The sequence below is a fragment of the Mustelus asterias genome, chromosome 25 (assembly GCF_964213995.1).
Source record: "Mustelus asterias chromosome 25, sMusAst1.hap1.1, whole genome shotgun sequence".
Lineage (NCBI taxonomy): Eukaryota > Metazoa > Chordata > Chondrichthyes > Carcharhiniformes > Triakidae > Mustelus > Mustelus asterias.
This window is the reverse complement of record NC_135825.1, coordinates 41349088-41368392: the sequence shown is the minus strand read 5'-3', so window position 1 is coordinate 41368392 and position 19305 is coordinate 41349088. Positions and strand designations below refer to the sequence as shown.

Here is a 19305-nt window from a genome sequence, read left to right as displayed (position 1 = left end):
GGCAACGTTTTCCAGACCGTCACCACCCTCTGGGTGAAAAGGTTTTTCCTCACATCCCCCCCCAAACCTCTTGCCCTTCACCTTGAATCTCCATGTCCCCTCATGACTGACCTTTTAACTAAGGGGAACAGCTTTTCCTTATCCTTATCATAGATAGATACCCTACAGTGCAGAAAGAGGCCATTCTCTTCACGAGGCCCATCGAGTCTGCACTGACCACAATCCCACCCAGGCCCTACCCCCATATCCCTACATATTTTACCCACTAATCTCTCTAACTTACACATCTCAGGACACTAAGGAGCAATTTTAGCATGGCCAATCAACCAAACCCACACATCTTTGGACTGTGGGAGGAAACCGGAGCACCTGGAGGAAACCCACGCAGACACGAGGAGAATGTGCAAACTCCACACAGACAGTGACCCAAGCCGGGAATCGAACCCAGGTCCCTGGAGCTGTGAAGCAGCAGTGCTAACCACTGTGCTACCGTGCCGCCCATATCCATTCTGTCCATGTCCCTCGTAATTCCATCAGGTCACCCCTTCGTCTTCTCTGCTCCAACAAAAACAACCGAAGCCTATCCAACCTCTCTTTATAACTTAAATATTCCATCCCAGGCAGCATCCTGGTGACTCTCCTCTGCACCCCTCCTAGTGCAATCACGTCCTTCTGATAATGTGACCAGAACTGCACGCAGTACTCTCGCTGTGGCCTCATCAAAGTTCTATACAACTCCAACATGACTTCCCTGCTTTTGTAATCTATGCCTCGATTGATAATGGCAAGTGTCCCATATGTACTTTTCACCACCCTACTAACATGCGGCATTGGAGCACAGTGGTTAGCACTACTGCTTCATAGCACCAGGGACCTGGGTTCGATTCCTGGCTTGGGTCACTGTCTGTGTGGAATTTGCACATTCTCCCTCTGTTTGCGTGGGTTTCCTCTGGGTGCTCCGGTTTCCTCCCACATTCTGAAAGACGTGTTGGTTAGGTGCATTGACCCGGACTGTGGCGTCTAGGGGAATTTCACAGTAACTTCATTGCAGTGTTAATGTAAGCCTTACTTGTGATTAATTAATAAACTTTAACATGCCCTTCCACATTCAGAGATCTGTGGACAAACAAGCCAAGGTCCCTTTGACCCACAGAACTTCCTAGTGTCATGCAGGTCACTGAATACTTCCTTGTCAAATTACTCTTTCCAAAGTGTTATCACCTCACACTTTTCAGGGTTAAATTCCATCTGCCACTTATCTGCCCATTTGATATTCCGTGTATATCATCTTATAGCCCAATACACTCAGCCTCACTGTTAACCACCTGGACAATCTTTGTGCCATCTGCAAATTTACTAATCCTACCCCCCACATAGTCATCTGTGTCATTTATATAAATGACGAATAATAGAGACCCAACATAGGTCCTGTGGAACGCCATTGGTCACTGGCTTCCAGTCAGTAAAGCAGCCTTCTGCTATCATCCTCTGTCTCCTATAACTGAGCCAATTAGGAATCCACTTTATCAAATTACCCTGTATCCCATGTGCATTTACATTCTTCACAAGTCTCCCACGCGGGAGACTACATCGACTGCATTACCCTTGTCTATACACCTGGTCAGCTCAAAATTCAATCAAATTTGTTAGGCATGAGCTCTCTCTGACGAAGCCATGCTGACTATCTCTGATCAAGCCTTGCCTCTCCAAGTGGAGATAGATGCTGTCCTTCAGAGGTTTCTCCAATAGTTTCCCTAACACTGACATGAGACTCGCTAGTCTGTAGTTCCCTAGTTTCCCTAGTTCTGGTCACCTCACCATAAGAAGGATGTGGAAGCACTGAAAAGAGTGCAAAGGCGATTTACCAGGATGCTGCCTGGTTTGGAGGGTAGGTCTTATGAGGAAAGGTTGAGGGAGCTAGGTCTTTTCTCTTTAGAGCGGAGGAGGTTGAGAGGCGACTTAATAGAGGTTTATAAGATGATGAGGGGGATAGATAGAGTGGACGTTCAGAGACTATTTACTCAGGTGGATGTAGCTGTTACTAGGAGGCAGGGAGATATAGGAAGGATGTCCGAGGTAGGTTCTTTACTCAGAGTGGTTGGGGTGTGGAATGGACTGCTGTGATAGTGGAGTCGGACACTTTAAGAACTTTCAAGCGGTTATTGGATAGGCACATGGAACACACTAGAATGATAGGGAGTGGGATAGCTTGATCTTGGTTTCGGATAAAGCTCAGCACAACATGGTGGGCCGAAGGGCCTGTACTGTGCTGTACTGTTCTATATTCTATATCTCTACAACCCTTAAATAGCAGAACCACATTAACTGTTCTCCAATCATCTGGCACCTCACCTGTGGCCAGAGAGGAATTGAAAATTTGGATCAGAGCCCCTGCAATCTTCTCCTTTGCCTCACACAGCAGTCTGAGACACAATTCATCCCAACTTGGAGATTTATCCATTTTTAAGGCTGCCACCACCTCCAATACCTTGTCCTTCCCTATGCCAATTTGCTCAAGAACCTCTGTCTCCCTGAATTCCATACCATCGTCCTCATTCTCTTGGGTGAAGACGGATGTGAAGTATTCATTCAACATTCTACCAGACAGGGCTTTCTCATATCCCCTCCTTACTTTACCAATTGCTTTCTCAAGCTCCACCCTGCACTTTCTATACCTCACTAATGCCTCCGGTGATTTGCTTCCCTTGTACTTTTTAAAAACCTTTCTTTTCGTTCCTGCTGTATCCTGAAACCTCTGGTCATCCATGGCCCTCTGGACTTGTTACTCCTTCCTATCACCCTAGAGGGAACATGTTGGGCTTGCACCCTCCCCATTTCCTTCTTCAATGCCCCCCCCCCCCCGTTGCTCTTCTGTAGATTTCCCCCGGCTTAATTCCCCAGAATTGGGTCCAGCACAGCTCCCTCCCTTGTTGAACTCTGCACATATTGATCCAAAAAGTTCTCCTGTACACATTTCAAGAAATCCATTCCATCCAAACCCTTAACACAATGTATGTTAATGTTGGGAATGTTGAAATCACCTAATATAATAACCCTATCGTTATTATTTTTACACACCTCTGCAAATTGAGCACATATTTGCTCCTCAATATCCATCTGACTATCTGGGAATCTATAATAAACACCTAACAATGTGGCTGCCCCTTTTTTATTCCTAAGCTCTACCCACAAAGCTTCATTCGATGGCCCCTCCAATATATCATCTCTCACTGCAGCAACTGACTCCTTAACTAATAATGCAATGCCTCTTTCTCTTTTACCTCATTTGTCTCGCTTGAAGATTCTATTTCCCAGAATGTTGATTTGCCAATCGTGCCCTTCCTTCAATAATGTCGATGTGATGGCTGCTATATCACACTTCCAAATGTCAATCATGGCCCTCAACTCATTTGCTTTACCTGAAATATTCCTGGCATTAAAGTAGAGGCCATCCAGCCTGGCTTTAGTCCCTTGAAACTTAATGCTGCTGCACTCCCTCTGACTTGTTTGTATTCATACAATCAAAGCATCCCTACAGTGCAGAGGAGGCCATTCAGCCCATCGAGTCTGAACCAACAGGAGTCCCAGCCAGGCGCTCTCCCTGTAACCCCACTTAGCTACCCTGCTAATCCTACTGACACTAAGGGTCAATGTAACATGGCCAATCCACCTAACCTGCACATCTTTGGACTATGGGAGGAAACTGAACCACCCGGAGGAAACCCACGCAGGCATGGGGAGAATGTGCAAACTCTACACTGACAGTGACCTGAGGCCTGAATTTAATCCATATCCCTGGGGCTGTGTGCCACCGTGCCGTCCATTGCCTATATTACTGTATAATCCTGTGCCCTTATTCTGCTAGCAGTCTCATTTCCCTCCCTCTGCCAAATTAGTTTAAACTCCTCCCAACAGCAATAGCAAAATGTCCTGCAAGGATGTTAGTCCTGCTGTGGCTCAGATGTAGACCATCCCGCTTGTACAGATCCCACTTTCCACAGAAATGGTTCCAGTGAGACACAAATCTAAATCCTCCCTCCTGCACTAACTCTTAAGCCACACATTCATCTGCACTATTCTCCTATTTCTGTGCTAACTGGCACGTGGCGCTGGGAGTAATCCAGAGATTACAACCCGAGAGGTCATGCTTTTTAGTCTACCGCCTAACTCCCTGAATTTTTGATGCAAGACTCTTTCCCATCGTTCTATCTATGTCATTGGTACCAACATGTACCATGACTTCTGCCTTATCATCCTCCCCCTTCAGGATGCTCTGCAGCCACTAAGTGACGTCCCTGACCCCAGCACAAGAGAGTGCAACATACGCTCCTGGAGTCGTGTTGATGGCCACAGGAGCACATATCTGTACCACTGATTATTGAATCCCCAATTACTGTTGCCCTGCCTCACCTTCTGTATTGACAAGCTGCTTGGGGTGTCAGAAGTTTGGCTCTGCCTGCACTCCTGGAGGAACCAGCGCCCTCATCCGCCTCCAACATGGAATACTGATTTGTGAATGAGACCCCAGGGGACTCCTGAACTACTTGCCTATATCTCTTGGACTGCCTGGTGGTCACACATTCCCTTCCTTCCTCAAGATCCTTCAGCTGTGGTGTGACCACCTCTCTAAATGTGCTATCCACAATGCTCTCAGACTCGCGGATGCTCCACAGTGTCTTCAGCCACCATTCCAGCTCCAAAACTGGCGCTTCAAGGAGCAGCAGCTGGACATCCTTCCTGCACACACGCTGGCCGCGGGCACTGGAAATGTGTCCGGCCTCCCACATGGAGCAAGAAGAGCAAACCACAACTTCGAGCTCTCCTGCCATGACTAAATCCTTTTCAATTTCAAAACTTTGTAAGACATTTTTAAAAAGAAATAAATCACATAATTCCCTACCCTTGCCTAAAGAATGAGTTGCAATTTAATATGGATGCCAGTCTCCAGCCAATTGAATTCACTGCACGGAATATCATGAAGCAGTTGGAGGCACTGAATAATGCAACGGTAATGGGCCCTGATAACATTCCGGCAATAGTACTGAAGACTTGTGCTCCAGAACCTACCGCTCCCCTCGCCAAGCTCTTCCAGTGCAGTTACAACATTGGCATCTACCCAACAATGTGGAAAATTGCCCTGGTATGTCCTGTACTCTCAAAGCAGGATAAATTCAACCCGGCCAAGTACCACCCCATCATCTACTCTCATCTACTCTCGATCATCAATAAAGTGATGGAAGGGGTCATCAACAATGCTATCAAGCAGCAGCTGCTCAGTGATGCCTAGTTTGGGTTTCGACCGGGTCACTCAGCACCTGACCTCATTACAGCCTTGGTTCAAACATGGATGAAAGAGCTGAATTCCAGGGGTGAGGTGAGAGTGCGAGCCCTTGACATCAAGGCCGCATTCGACTGAGTATAATTTGATTTATTATTATCACATGTATTAACATACAGTGAAAAACATATTGTTTCTTGCGTGCTATACAGACAAAACATACCGTTCATAGAGAAGGAAACGAGAGAGTGCACAATGTGTTACAGTCATAGCTAGGGTGTAGAGAAAGATCCACTTAATGCAAGGCAAGTCCATTCAAAAGTCTGACAGCAGCAAGGAAGAAGCTGTTCTTGTATCGGTTGGTACGTGACCTCAGACTTTTGTATCTTTTTCCCGAAGGAGGAAGGTGGAAAAGCGAATGTCCAGGTGCGTGGGGTCCTTAATTATGCTGGCTGCTTTGAGGCAGCGGGAAGTGTAGACAGTACAGCACAGGAAACAGGAAACAGGCCCTTCGGCCCTCCAAAAGGGACAGAGTCAATGGATGAGAGGCTGGTTTGCGTGGTGGATTGGGCTACATTCACGACCTTTTGTAGTTCCTTGCGGTCTTGGGCAGAGTAGAAGCCATACCCAGCTGTGATACAACCAGAAAGAATGCTTTCTATGGTGCATCTGTAAAAGTTGGTGAGAGTTGTAGCTGACATGCCAAATTTCCTTAGTCTCCTGAGGAAGTAGAGGCGTTGGTGGGCTTTCTTAACTATAGTGTCAGCATGGGGGGGGGGACCAGGACAGGTTGTTGGTGATCTGGACACCTAAAAACTTGAAGCTTTCGACCCTTCCTACTTCGTCTCCATTGATGTAGATAGGGGCATGTTCTCCTTTACGCTTCCTGAAGTCGATGACAATCTCCTTCGTTTTGTTGAAATTGAGGGAGAGATTATTTTTGCCGCACCAGTTCACCAGATTCTCTATCTCCTTTCTGTACTCTGTCACGTCATTGTTTGAGATCCGACCCACTACGATGGTGTCGTCAGCAAACTTGAAAATCGAATTGGAGGGGAATTTGGCCACACAGTCATAGGTGTATAAGGAGTATCGTAGGGGGCTGAGAACACAGCTTTAACGGCACCAGTGTTGAGGAGGTGTTGTTGCCTATCCTTACTGATTGTGGTCTGTGAGTTAGGAAGTTCAGGATCCAGTCACAGAGGGAGGGGCCGAGGCCCAGGCCACGGAGTTTGGAGATGAGTTTCATGGGAATAATAATGTTGAAGGCTGAGCTGTAGTCAATAAATAGGAGTCTGACATAGTGTGGCATCGAGGAGCCCTATCAAAGGTGTAGTCAATGGGTATCGGGGGCAAACTCTCCGCTGGTTGGAGTCATACCTGGTACAAAGGAAGATGGTTGTGGTGGTGTCAGTTATCTCAGCTCTAGGACATCTCTGCAGGAGTCCCTCAGGGTAGTGTCCTAGGCCCAACCATCTTCAACTGCTTCACCAATGACCTTCCTTCCGTCATAAGGTCAGCCTTTCTTCCGTCATAAAGTCAGAAGTGGGAATGTTCGCCGGTGATTGCGCAATTTTCAGCACTATTTGCGACTCCTCAGATACTGAAGCAGTCCATGTTCAAATGCAACAAGATCTGGACAATATCCAGGCTTGGGCTGACAAGTGGCAAGAACATCATCAGAACATAAGAACTAGGAGCAGGCCATCAGGCCCCTCAAGCCTGTTCCACCATTCAGTACGGTGGCTGATCTTTTTGTGGACTCAGCTCCACTTACCCCCCCCCCCCCCAATCACCGTAACCCTTAACTCCTTTACTGTTAAAATCTATCTATCCTTGCCTTAAAAACATTCAATGAGGTAGCCTCAACTGCTTCACTGGGCAGGGAATTCCACAGATTCACAACCCTTTGTGTGAAGAAGTTCCTTCTCAACTCAGTCCTAAATCTGCTCCCCCTTATTTAAGACTATGCCCCCTAGTTCTAGTTTCACCTGCAAGTGGAAACAACTTCCCTGCTTCTATCTTATCTATTCCCTTCATAATCTTATATGTTTCTATAAGATCTCCCCTCATTCTTCTGAATTCCAATGAGTATAGCCCAGGTTTACTCAGTCTCTCCTCATAAGCCAACCCTCTCAACTCCAGAATCAACCTAGTGAATCTCTTCTGTACCCCCTTCAGTGCCAGTATATCCCTTCTCAAGTAAGGAGACCAAAACTATGTGCAGTACTCCAGGTGTGGCCTCACCACCACCTTATACTGCTGCAACATAACCTCGCTATTTTTAAACTTCACCCCTCTCGCAATGAAGGGCAAAATTCCATTTGCCGCCTTAATCACCTGCTGCACCTGCAAACCAGCTTTTTGTGATTCATGCCCAAGGACACCCAGGTCCCTCTGCACACACAGCAGCATGCTGCAATTTTTACCATTTAAATCATAGTCCATTTTGCTGCTGTTCCTACCAAAATGGATGACCTCACATTGACCAATATTGTACTCCATCTGCCAGACCCTTGCCCACTCACTTGGACTATCTATAATCCCTTTGCAGGCTTTGTGTCCTCTGCCACTCATCTTAGTGTCATCTGTGAATTTTGACGCACTACACTTGGCCACAACTCCAAATCATCTATGTAAGTCGTAAACAATTGCGGTCCCAACACTGATCCCTGAGGCACACCACTAGTCACTGCCAACCAGAAAAACACCCATTTTCCTCCACTCTTTGCTTTCTGTTAGTTAACCAATCCTCAATCCGTGCTAATACATTACCCATAACACTGTGCACTTTTATCTTATGAAGCAGCCTTTGGTGCGGCACCAAATGCCTTCTGGAAATCCAGATACACCACAGCCACAGGTTCCCCATTGTCCACTGCGCACGTAATGCTCTCAAAGAATTCCACCAAATTACCCAAACATGACCTACCCTTCATGAACCCATGCTGCGTCTTCCCAATGGCACAATTTATATCCAGATGTCTCGCTATTTCTTCCTTGATGATAGATTCAAGCATTCGCGCCACACAAATGCCAGGCAATAACCATCATCAATGAGACACTCCAACCATCACCCCTTGACATTCAATGGTGTTACCATCACTGAATTCTCCACTGTCAACATCCTTGGGGTTACCATTGACCTGAAACTCAACTGAACTCATATGAACACTGGCTACAAAGCAGGTCAAAGGCTAGGAGTCCTGCAGCAAGTAACTCACCTCCAGACTCCCCAAAGCCTATCCACCATCTACAAGGCACAAGTCAGGAGGGTGATGGAATGCTCCCCGCTTGCCTGGATGGGTGCAACTCCAACAACACTCGAAGCTTGACACCATCCCAGATAAAGCAACCTGCTTGATTTGCACCACATCTACAAACATCCACTCCCTCCACCTCCGACGCTCGGGAGCAGCAGTGTGTAGTATTTACAAGATGCACTGCAGCAATTCACCAAAGATCCTTAGGTAGCACCTTCCAAATCCACGACCACTTCCATCTAGAAGGACAAGTGCAGCAGATACATTGGAACACCATCGCCTGCAAGTTTCCCTCCAAGCCACTCTCCATCCTGACTTCTAAATAAATCGCAGTTTCTTTGCAGTCGCTGGGTCAGAATCTGAATTCCTTCCCAAATGCATTGTGGGTTAACCCACACACATGGACTGCAGCGATTCAAGAAGGCAGCTCACCACCACCTAGAGATGGGCAATAAATGCTGGCCAGCCAGTGATGCTCATGTCCCACGAATGAATTTTTAAAAAATGTACATCAATGAGAAGTGGATAAGCAAGGAAAGAGTAGGGTCCATTAGGGACCGAGGGGGCAATCTGTGGATGAAGCCAGAGGACATTGGTAGAGTGTCGAACGAACAGTTTATATCCGTCTTCACCCAAGAAAATGAGGATACAGGTATGGAATTCAGGGAGAGAGACTGCAAGGTTCTGGAACAAATTGACATATGGAATGACAAGGTGTTGGCAAGGCTTAAAAGTGGACAAATCTCCGGTCCGGATAAATTGTGTCCCGGCTGCTGTTGGAGGCAAGGGGAGAAATTGCAGGGGCTCTGACTCAAATTTTCAATTTCTCTCTGGCCAACGGGGATGCACATGATGATTGGAGAACAGCTAATGTGGTTCTACTATTTAAGAAGGGTTGTAGAGATAAACCAAGGAACTACAGACTAGCAAGTCTCACGTCAGTGTTAGGGAAAATATTGGAGAACCCTCTGAAGGAGAGCATCTATCTCCACTTGGAGAGGCAAGGCTTGATCAGAGATAGTCAGCATGGCTTCATCAGAGGGAGCTCATGCCTAACAAATTTGATTGAATTTTTTGAGATGACCAGGTGTATAGACAAGGGTAATGCAGTCAATGTCGTCTCCAACATGGGAGAATTGTAAAGAGGTAAATACACATGGGGTACAGGGTAATTTGATAAAGTGGATTTCTAATTGGCTCAGTTATAGAAGACAGAAGGTGATGGCAGAAGGCTGCTTTAGTGACTGGAAGCCAGTGTCCAGTGGCGTATCACAGGGATCTATGTTGGGTCCCCTATTATTTGTCATTTATATAAACGACACAGGTGACTATGTGGGGGTCGGATTAGTAAATTTGCTAATGATTGGCCAAGTGGTTAACGGTGAGATTGAGTGCATTGGGCTACAAGATGATATACACAGAATGGTCAAATGGGCAGATGGAATTTAACCCTGAAAAATGTGAGGTGATAACACTTTGGAAAGAGTAATTTGACAAGGAAGTATTCAGTGACCTGCATGACACTAGGAAGTTCTATGGATCAAAGGGACCTTGGCGTGTTTGTCCACAGATCTCTGAATGCAGAAGGGCATGTTAGGATGGTGAAAAAGGCATATGGGACACTTGCCTTTATCAATCAAGGCATAGATTACAAAACCGGGGAAGTCATGTTGGAGGATGCTGCCTGAGATAGAATGTTACGAAGAGAGGTTGGATAGGCTTGGGTTGTTTTCATTGGAGGAGAGAAGACTCAGGAGTGACCTGATCAAGGTGTACAAGATTGAGGGACATGGACAGAGTGCGTAAGGAGCAGCTGCTCCCCTTAGTTGAAGTGAACATAGGTTCAAGGTGAGGGACAGGGTGCTTAAGGGAGATGTGAGGAAACTTTTTTTACTCAGAGGGTGGTGACAGTCTGGAATTGCACTGCCTGGGAGGGTGGTAGAGGCGGATTGCCTCACATCCTTTAAAAGGTATCTGGATGAGCACGTCATAACATTCAGGACGACGGGCGAAATGCTGGTAAACGGGATTAGGTGGGAGATCAGGTATTTCTCGCGTGTTGGTGCAGACTCGATGGGCCAAAGGGCTTTTTCTGCACGCTGTGATTCTGTGACATTAATTATGTGGACTTGGGTATATAAGGCCTAATATCTAGGTTTGCTGATGACACAAAACTTGGAACTGTAGGAGAGAAGTAACCTACTATAGCAAGTTTTAGACTGGGGTAATGGGTACACATGGCTGATGAACTTTAATACCGGGAATGTTAGATGATAAAATGGAGAATGAAATGAGGCAATATAAACTTGAATGACATAATTTTAAAAATGTAAGTGAGAGATTTACATACACAAATCTTTGAAGGTGGCAGATCAAGTTGAGAAGGCTGTTTAAAGAGTCTAATGAAGCCTTTGTCTTTAATAAAGGTCTGGTGCCAGTTCCATTATGTTACAGACATGGAAGGATGTTGAGATCTTGGGATGTAGAGGAGATTTACTCGAATGGTGCCAGGGCTAAGGAACTTAAGTTTGGCCCATCATGCCTGTACCGGCTCTCCAAATGAGCATTGTGACTTGTGCCATTTTTCTGCTTTTACCCCACACCCCTCCACATTGTTTCTATTCCGGTAATCATCTAATTCCTTCATGAATGGCTCGGTTGAATTTGCCTCCACCAGCCTCCACCACACTTCCAAGAAGTGAATCCCAGACCCCAGGCGCACTCAATGTGTAAACAAAGCTGCTGGGTTGTCATGAAAATCCACTTGGTTCCCATACACCAGTGAAGTATCCTGTTTCTCCGGTCCTGGGGTGGTCTACATGAGACCATGGTTCCACTTTGTGCTGCCAAGAAGATGGTCCATCAATGTCTTGGGGCAACTGGAGATGGGCCATAAATCTGGTGTTTTGAACATCATGCACAAACAGAACAAATGGTGAAAGTTATCTGCAATTACAACAATCTGACCATTTACTTAACTTTTATTGTAGGCGAAGGTGGCTATCCGAGAGCTTTTACCCAATGGTCTGCGAGAGCCAATCAGTAAAGTGCGATCGAGTGTAGCCTATGCAATATCAGCAATAGCTCATTGGGATTGGCCTGAGGCGTGGCCAGAGCTCTTCAGACTACTGATGGAAATGTTGATCAGCGGTAATGTGAATGCAGTGCACGGGGCCATGAGGGTACTTACAGGTATGATTGACAGGAAGTTTTGTTAGAATTCTCAGCCTGTTTTAACCACACTGTCATATTTCAGAATTGTTCAAATGTAGGAGGACTCTGAGGGGGAAGCTTCCTGACTCTCTGTTTCTTCTGCAGAGTTCACCCGAGAAGTGACAGACACACAGATGCCACTGGTGGCTCCTGTAATTTTGCCTGAAATGTACAAGATTTTCACAATGGCTGAGGTGAGTGACCTAAGACTGTGGTTGTTCGTTCGGATTCCCGGGGCTATCAAATTCTCCAGGTATATGAATGCTTCATCCAGGAAACATAGGACCAGGAGTCGGCAATTTGGCCCTTCGAACCTCCGTCACCATTCATTATGGTCATGGCTGGTCATCCAACTCAATAGCCTGATCCCACCTTCCTCCCATCTCCTTTGATCCCCTTAACCCCAAGAGCTATATCTAACTCCTTCTTGAAAATATACAATGTTTTGGCCTCAACTGCTTTCTGTGGTAGTGAATTCCACAGGCTGAGCCCCACTCTGGGTGAAGAAATTTCTGCTCATCTCTGTGCTAAAAGTATCCTTAGTTTGTGACCCTTGGAACATCCTTCTTGCACCAACCCTGTCTCGTCCTGTTAGAGTTTTATATGTTCCTATGAGATCCCACTCATTCTTCTGAGCTTCAGTGAATATAATCCTAACCAACTCGACCTCTCCTTGTATGTCAGTCCTGCCATCTCAGAAATCAGTTTGGTAAACATCTGCTCTCCCTCTATAGCAGTGGTCTCCAACTATTTTAAGCACAAGATCACTTTTAGCATCAAAATGCAGCATGAGATCTTCTCTTAAAAAATCGATTTTACTAAAACCCCTCTGAATGTACTTATGCACAACACTCACCTATTCTTCGTGTGATGGCTGTGCTTACATGCTGCCTGTGGGTGCTGTGAAATCTGGGTCATAGTTTGAGATAGCCAATCTCATACAGTCCATCAGATGGGCATCTGAGAGATGAGTGTGATACTTTAGGCCTTTGTCTTGAGTGTACACAATGTCTGAAGAGGGTACTTCTCTTTACAAGTCCCCAAAAGTCTTTGTCCCTTGACTAGCTTTCGGCTCTGTCAATTTACATGGTGATGATTTCCATGTCAAGTCCACTACTTTGTCAAAAACCTGCTGAAAATTTGTTGGCAGTTTTCCAATGTCCACTTGAAAAAAAGGATTTGAGACAAATATAATTATTTGTTCTATCTAGTGTTAACTCCTGAAATCGTCTGTTGAATTCCTTTTCCAGTTTGTTCAGGTGGTCACAGACTTTGTTTGGATAGAACCCTTTCTGTTTGACCTGCTGTTGGATTTTCTCCAGATTTGAGAAGTGTTCAGTAATTGTGTTCTTTAACTGGGGGGACCACAAGCCCATTCACTGCACTGATCATGTGTGACAAGTCTCTGTCCAACCCATGCAGCTCGTGGTTCATCTGATTCAATTTTGCGCTTATGTTTGTATGAAATGCTAAGTCTAGCAACCACGCATTATCTGACAGGCTGCTATCCACCTCATTTCTTGATTTAACAATATCAGGGAGCAGGTTTAAAAATCTCTGGAAGGCTTCCCTCGAATTAACCACCTCATATCTCCACATCTTGTGGCATCAAGCTCATCGAGTAACGATTTGAACAAGCAATGTTGCAGAGCTCTGGCACGATTTGAGTTGCTGATCTTGACAACAGCTGTCATTACATGAGAAAAGTCAATAACCTTGATTGCTAGCACTTGTTGGTGGATAAGCGAGGTAAAGGGGCGGGGTATTCAGGATCATTCCTGCAGAGTGCAATAAAGCCTGCATTGACACTCAGCATTCATAATGCACCATCAGTTGTGATTGAAATCAGTTTCTTGATCGGACAGTTTATCTCAGTCACATACCTTTTAAATTCATTGTTGACATACTCGCCTCTTCTCCTCTCTTTGGTCAAAGAGTGAGGAAGTCCTTTGTTGTTGCATCAGCTGGGCTGTATCTGTCATGTCCACTGACTCATCAAACTGCAGTGAGAAACGTTCCCAGCCTGATAAGTCTTGGTGTATTTGCTGAGACACCTGGTCGAACAACAATTCCACCTTTCTGTTTACTGTTAAAACACCAAGCAGCATACTCTTGATGGCTGTCAGAATTTCATCTTTGATTCCAAAGTCTTTGAACGGTGTCATAGAACATAGAACATAGAACATTACAGCGCAGAACAGGCCCTTCGGCCCACGATGTTGCACCGACCAGTTAAAAAAAAAAACTGTGACCCTCCAACCTAAACCAATTTCTTTTCGTCCATGAACCTATCTACGGATCTCTTAAACGCCCCCAAACTAGGCGCATTTACAACTGATGCTGGCAGGGCATTCCAATCCCTCACCACCCTCTGGGTAAAGAACCTACCCCTGACATCGGTTCTATAACTACCCCCCCTCAATTTAAAGCCATGCCCCCTCGTGCTGGATTTCTCCATCAGAGGAAAAAGGCTATCACTATCCACCCTATCTAAACCTCTAATCATCTTATATGTTTCAATAAGATCCCCTCTTAGCCGCCGCCTTTCCAGCGAAAACAATCCCAAATCCCTCAGCCTCTCCTCATAGGATCTCCCCTCCATACCAGGCAACATCCTGGTAAACCTCCTCTGCACCCTCTCCAAAGCCTCCACATCCTTCCTGTAATGTGGGGACCAGAACTGCACACAGTACTCCAAGTGCGGCCGCACCAGAGTTGTGTACAGTTGCAACATAACGCCACGACTCCTAAATTCAATCCCCCTACCAATAAACGCCAAGACACCATATGCCTTCTTAACAACCTTATCTACTTGATTCCCAACTTTCAGGGATCTATGCACACATACACCTAGATCCCTCTGCTCCTCCACACTATTCAAAGTCCTCCCGTTAGCCCTATACTCAACACATCTGTTATTCCTACCAAAGTGAATTACCTCACACTTCTCCGCATTAAACTCCATCCGCCACCTCTCGGCCCAACTTTGCAACCTGTCTAAGTCTTCCTGCAAACTACGACACCCTTCCTCACTGTCTACCACACCACCGACTTTGGTGTCATCAGCAAATTTGCTAATCCACCCAACTATACCCTCATCCAGATCATTAATAAATATTACAAACAGCAGTGGCCCCAAAACAGATCCCTGAGGTACACCACTTGTAACCGCACTCCATGATGAATATTTACTATCAACCACCACCCTCTGTTTCCTATCCGCTAGCCAATTCCTGATCCAATTTCCTAGATCACCCCCAATCCCATACATCTGCATTTTCTGCAGAAGCCTACCATGGTGAACCTTATCAAACGCCTTACTAAAATCCATATATACCACGTCCACTGCCTTGCCCCCATCCACCTCCTTGGTCACTTTCTCAAAAAACTCAATAAGGTTAGTAAGGCACGACCTACCTGCCACAAAACCATGCTGACTATCACCTATCAATTCATTACTCTCCAAATAACTATAAATCCTATCCCTTATAATTTTTTCCAACATCTTGCCGACAACAGAAGTGAGACTCACCGGTCTATAATTCCCGGGGAAGTCTCTGTTCCCCTTCTTAAACAATGGGACAACATTCGCTAACCTCCAATCTTCTGGTACTATACCAGAGGCCAACGACGACCTGAAGATCAGAGCCAGAGGCTCTGCAATCACTTCTCTTGCCTCCCAGAGAATCCTTGGATAAATCCCATCCGGACCAGGGGATTTATCTATTTTCAGACCCTCCAGAATATCCTGCACATCCTCCTTATCAACTGTAATACTGTCTATTCTACTCCCTTGCAACCCAGTGTCCTCCTCAGCTATATTCATGTCCCCTTGCGTGAACACCGAAGAGAAATATTGGTTCAATGCTTCACCAATCTCCTCCGGTTCCACACATAACTTCCCTCTGCCATCTATAACTGGCCCTAAACTTGCCCTAACCAACCTTCTGTTCTTGACATACCTATAGAACGCCTTAGGATTCTCTTTAACCCTATCCGCCAAAGTCTTCTCATGTCCCCTTTTAGCCCTTCTAAGCTCGCTCTTCAACTCCCTCTTAGCCAATCTAAAGCTTTCTAGTGCACTACCCGAGTGCTCACGTCTCATCCGAACATAAGCCTCCTTTTTCTTTTTAACCAACAAAGAAACTTTTTTGGTGCACCACGGTTCCCTAGCCCTACCAATTCCTCCTTGCCTGACAGGGACATACCTATCACAGACTCGCAGTAGCTGCTCCTTGAAAAAACTCCACATGTCGGACGTTCCCAGTCCCTGTAATCTCCTAGTCCAACCTATGTTTCCTAATTCTCTCCTAATAGCCTCATAATTACCCTTCCCCCAGCTAAAACCACTGGCCCGAGGTTCATGCCTATCCCTTTCCATCACGAAGGTGAACGTAACCGAATTGTGGTCACTATCACCAAAATGCACACCAACTTCCAAGTCTAGCACCTGGTCTGGCTCATTTCCCAGCACCAGATCCAATATAGCCTCACCTCTAGTTGGCCTGTCTACATACTGAGTCAAAAAACCTTCCTGCACGCTTTGAACAAAAACTGACCCCTCTAACGAGCTAGAGCTATAACAATTCCAGTCAATATTAGTCAAGTTAAAATCCCCCATAACAATTGCCCTATTACTTTCACTCCTAAGCAGGATTGACTCCGCAATCCTTTCCTCAACCTCTCTAGAACTTTTAGGAGGTCTATAAAAGACTCCCAACAGGGTGACCTCTCCTCTCCTATTTCTAATCTCCGCCCATACTACCTCAACAGATAAGTCCTCATCAAACCTCCTCTCTGACACTGTGATACAATCTCTGACCAATAATGCTACCCCTCCCCCTCTTCTACCTCCTTCCCTACTTCGACTAAAACATTTGAACCCCGGGACCTGCAGCATCCATTCCTGCCCCTGCTCTATCCATGTCTCTGAAATAGCCACAACATCGAAGTCCCAGGTACTGATCCACGCTGCAAGTTCACCCACTTTATTGCGAATACTCCTGGCATTGAAGTATACACATTTCAAACCCTGCTCCACCCCACCTCTGCAATGCCGTGCATTGCAGTCCCCATCCATGCATCCCTCACTTTCAGCCCCACTACTCAGGATCCCTCCCCCCCCCCGAATCAGTTTAAACCTCCCTGCATGGCCTTAGCAAATTTACCCCCCAGGATATTGGTCCCCTTCTGATTAAGGTGTAGACCATCCTTCTCATAGAGGTCACACCTTCCCCAGTACGAGCCCCAATTGCTTAAGTACCTGAACCCCTCCCTCCTGCACCATCCCCTCAGCCATGAATTCAAACCTTCCCTCTCCCTATTCCTCTCTAAACTATCCCGTGGTACAGGCAAGAGTCCAGAGATAACCACTCTGTCAGTCTTGGCCTTTAGTTTCCACCCCAACTCCATAAATCCCTGCCTAATATCCCCTTCCCCTATCCTCCCTATGTCGTGTGTCCCCACATGTACAATAACTTGTGGTTTATCTCCCTCCCCCCTAAGAGTCCTGAATACCCTGTCAGACACATCCCGGACCCCAGCCCCTGGTAGGCAACACACCAACCCTGAGTCCCTACCTTTAGTTCCGACCCTCCTATCTGTCCCCTTAATTGTGGAGTCCCCAATCACAAGGCCCAGTCTTTTACAGCCCCTAACCACCTGAGCTTTCTCACTCGGCTCACCCCCAGAGATCTGCTCTCTATGCTCAGTTGATTCCTCCTCAACTGTAGCCTCCAGCACCGAAAACCTATTATGGAGGGGAACCGCCCCAGGGGATTGTCTTCCCGATTGCTTCTTACCCCTCCTCCTGGCATTGACCCAAGCCTCATTTCTAGGAGTTACTATTTCTCTATAACTCCTATCAACTTCCACCTCCGCCTCCCGAATTATGCGGAGTTCCTCTACCTCCCCCTCCAGCTCCTTTACACGCTCCTCCAGAAGCTGCAATCTAATGCACTTCTTACAACTAAAATCTCCTGAAACACTACTGGATTTCCTCACCACATACATCCCACAGGAGATGCAGCATACTGCCTGAACTGCCATCCCTGAAGCCATTACCAGCAAGAAAAAAAGAAAACAAAAAACTTCCCCACACTTATAATTAGGTTAGAGGAGGATGGAAGGGTGGGATCCTCTACCAGTGTAGAGGATCGGGTATCTCCTCTGCACCAATTTATAGGGCTAGGGGCCCGAGAGAAAAAAAAAAACTACTACTGAGGGGGAACCACCCAGGTAACTGACTTTTAAAGTTAAAATAAAAACCCTTCCCAGACTCCTTTGCTGCCCACTTCTAGTTTTCACTTTAAACTTGAAAAACTGCTGTTAAAGTAAAGGCCAAAAAAATACACACACTAGCTGACTAATTAAATAAATAAACAATTCAATTAATCCAATTAATCTCTTACCAGCACTGCTGCTTTTCAATCACCCCTCTCAGCTTGCTCCAGTGGATCAATGAGTGTCGGCAGCAACCATCATAGCCTCCTTGATAACTTCACTATCAGTGAGCAGTTTCTTATGTTTTGCCATTAGATGGCGAATGTGAAAAGAAGCCTCTTTAGGTGCCTTTCCTTCAGCCACAGGTTTTGAAAAGAGTGACTGTTGAGCTTGCAACATTCCTAGTCGCTCCCCAACTTTTTGTCCGATTAAAAGGAAATTTTCTTGAAATTTTGCATGCATTGTCTTGTGATTATGTACCAAATTACCTCTTTTACTTGAGGCTAAAAAGAAATTCACTTTCCCATTACTGGTGGAAATGGTAGGGTTTTGTCCTTTTGGAAGTCCCTGGCTCCTTGCTCATCATTATGTCTTCACCCACCTTAGTTCGTGCTTTGGCGCCTGTGGTTCAGCAATCAATGAGTGATTCACCGGTCATTAATAAAAGCCAGGGTCCCGTATATATTTGGCAGTGGTTTGGCAGGCAATGACAGTCTACTTTTCAAGACTCCAGGATTGACCAGTCGATCGTGAACAACTATTTGCTCTACCACTGCTCTAAAGCAAGGACATCCTTCCTCAAATAAGGAGATCAAAACTGCAGTAAAACATCTCTATTCAAATCCTCTCGCTATGAAGACCAACACACCATTTGCCTTTATTGCCTGCTGCACCCTACATGCTTACACTCAGTGACAGGTGTATGAGGACACCCAGGTCTCATTGTACGTTCCTCTCCTAATTTATAGCCATTCAGATAATCTATTGTCCTGATGTGCTACCAAAACGGATGACCTCACATTTATCCAAATTATACTGCATCTGCCATGCATTTGTCCACTCAGATTGTCCAAATCACACTGAAGCATCTCTGCATCCTCCCCAAAACTCACCCTCCCACCTAGCTTTATGTCATCTGCTAATTTGGAGATATATTTAGTTTCCTCATCTAAATAATTGATATAGTGAATAGCTGGGTTCCTCGCACCGAACCCTGCAGTAGTCACTACCTACCATTCAGAAAAGACCCATTCATTCTTACTTTCCTGTCTGCCAACCAGTTTTCTATGCTGTCCTCAAGGTTTATGTCATTAGTATATCAGGAATAGC

General features: G+C 45.8%; 1 protein-coding gene across 1 annotated transcript in view; it reads left to right on the top strand.

The window, feature by feature from the left end:
- The window catches only part of ipo9 (importin 9), a 133035-nt gene that overhangs the window by 27956 nt on the left and 85774 nt on the right, over positions 1-19305 (top strand). Inside the window, exons 4-5 of the mRNA XM_078242341.1 lie at positions 11532-11733; positions 11860-11948. Coding sequence (XP_078098467.1) covers positions 11532-11733; positions 11860-11948 — 291 coding nt within the window. The remainder of the gene's footprint in view (positions 1-11531; positions 11734-11859; positions 11949-19305) is intronic.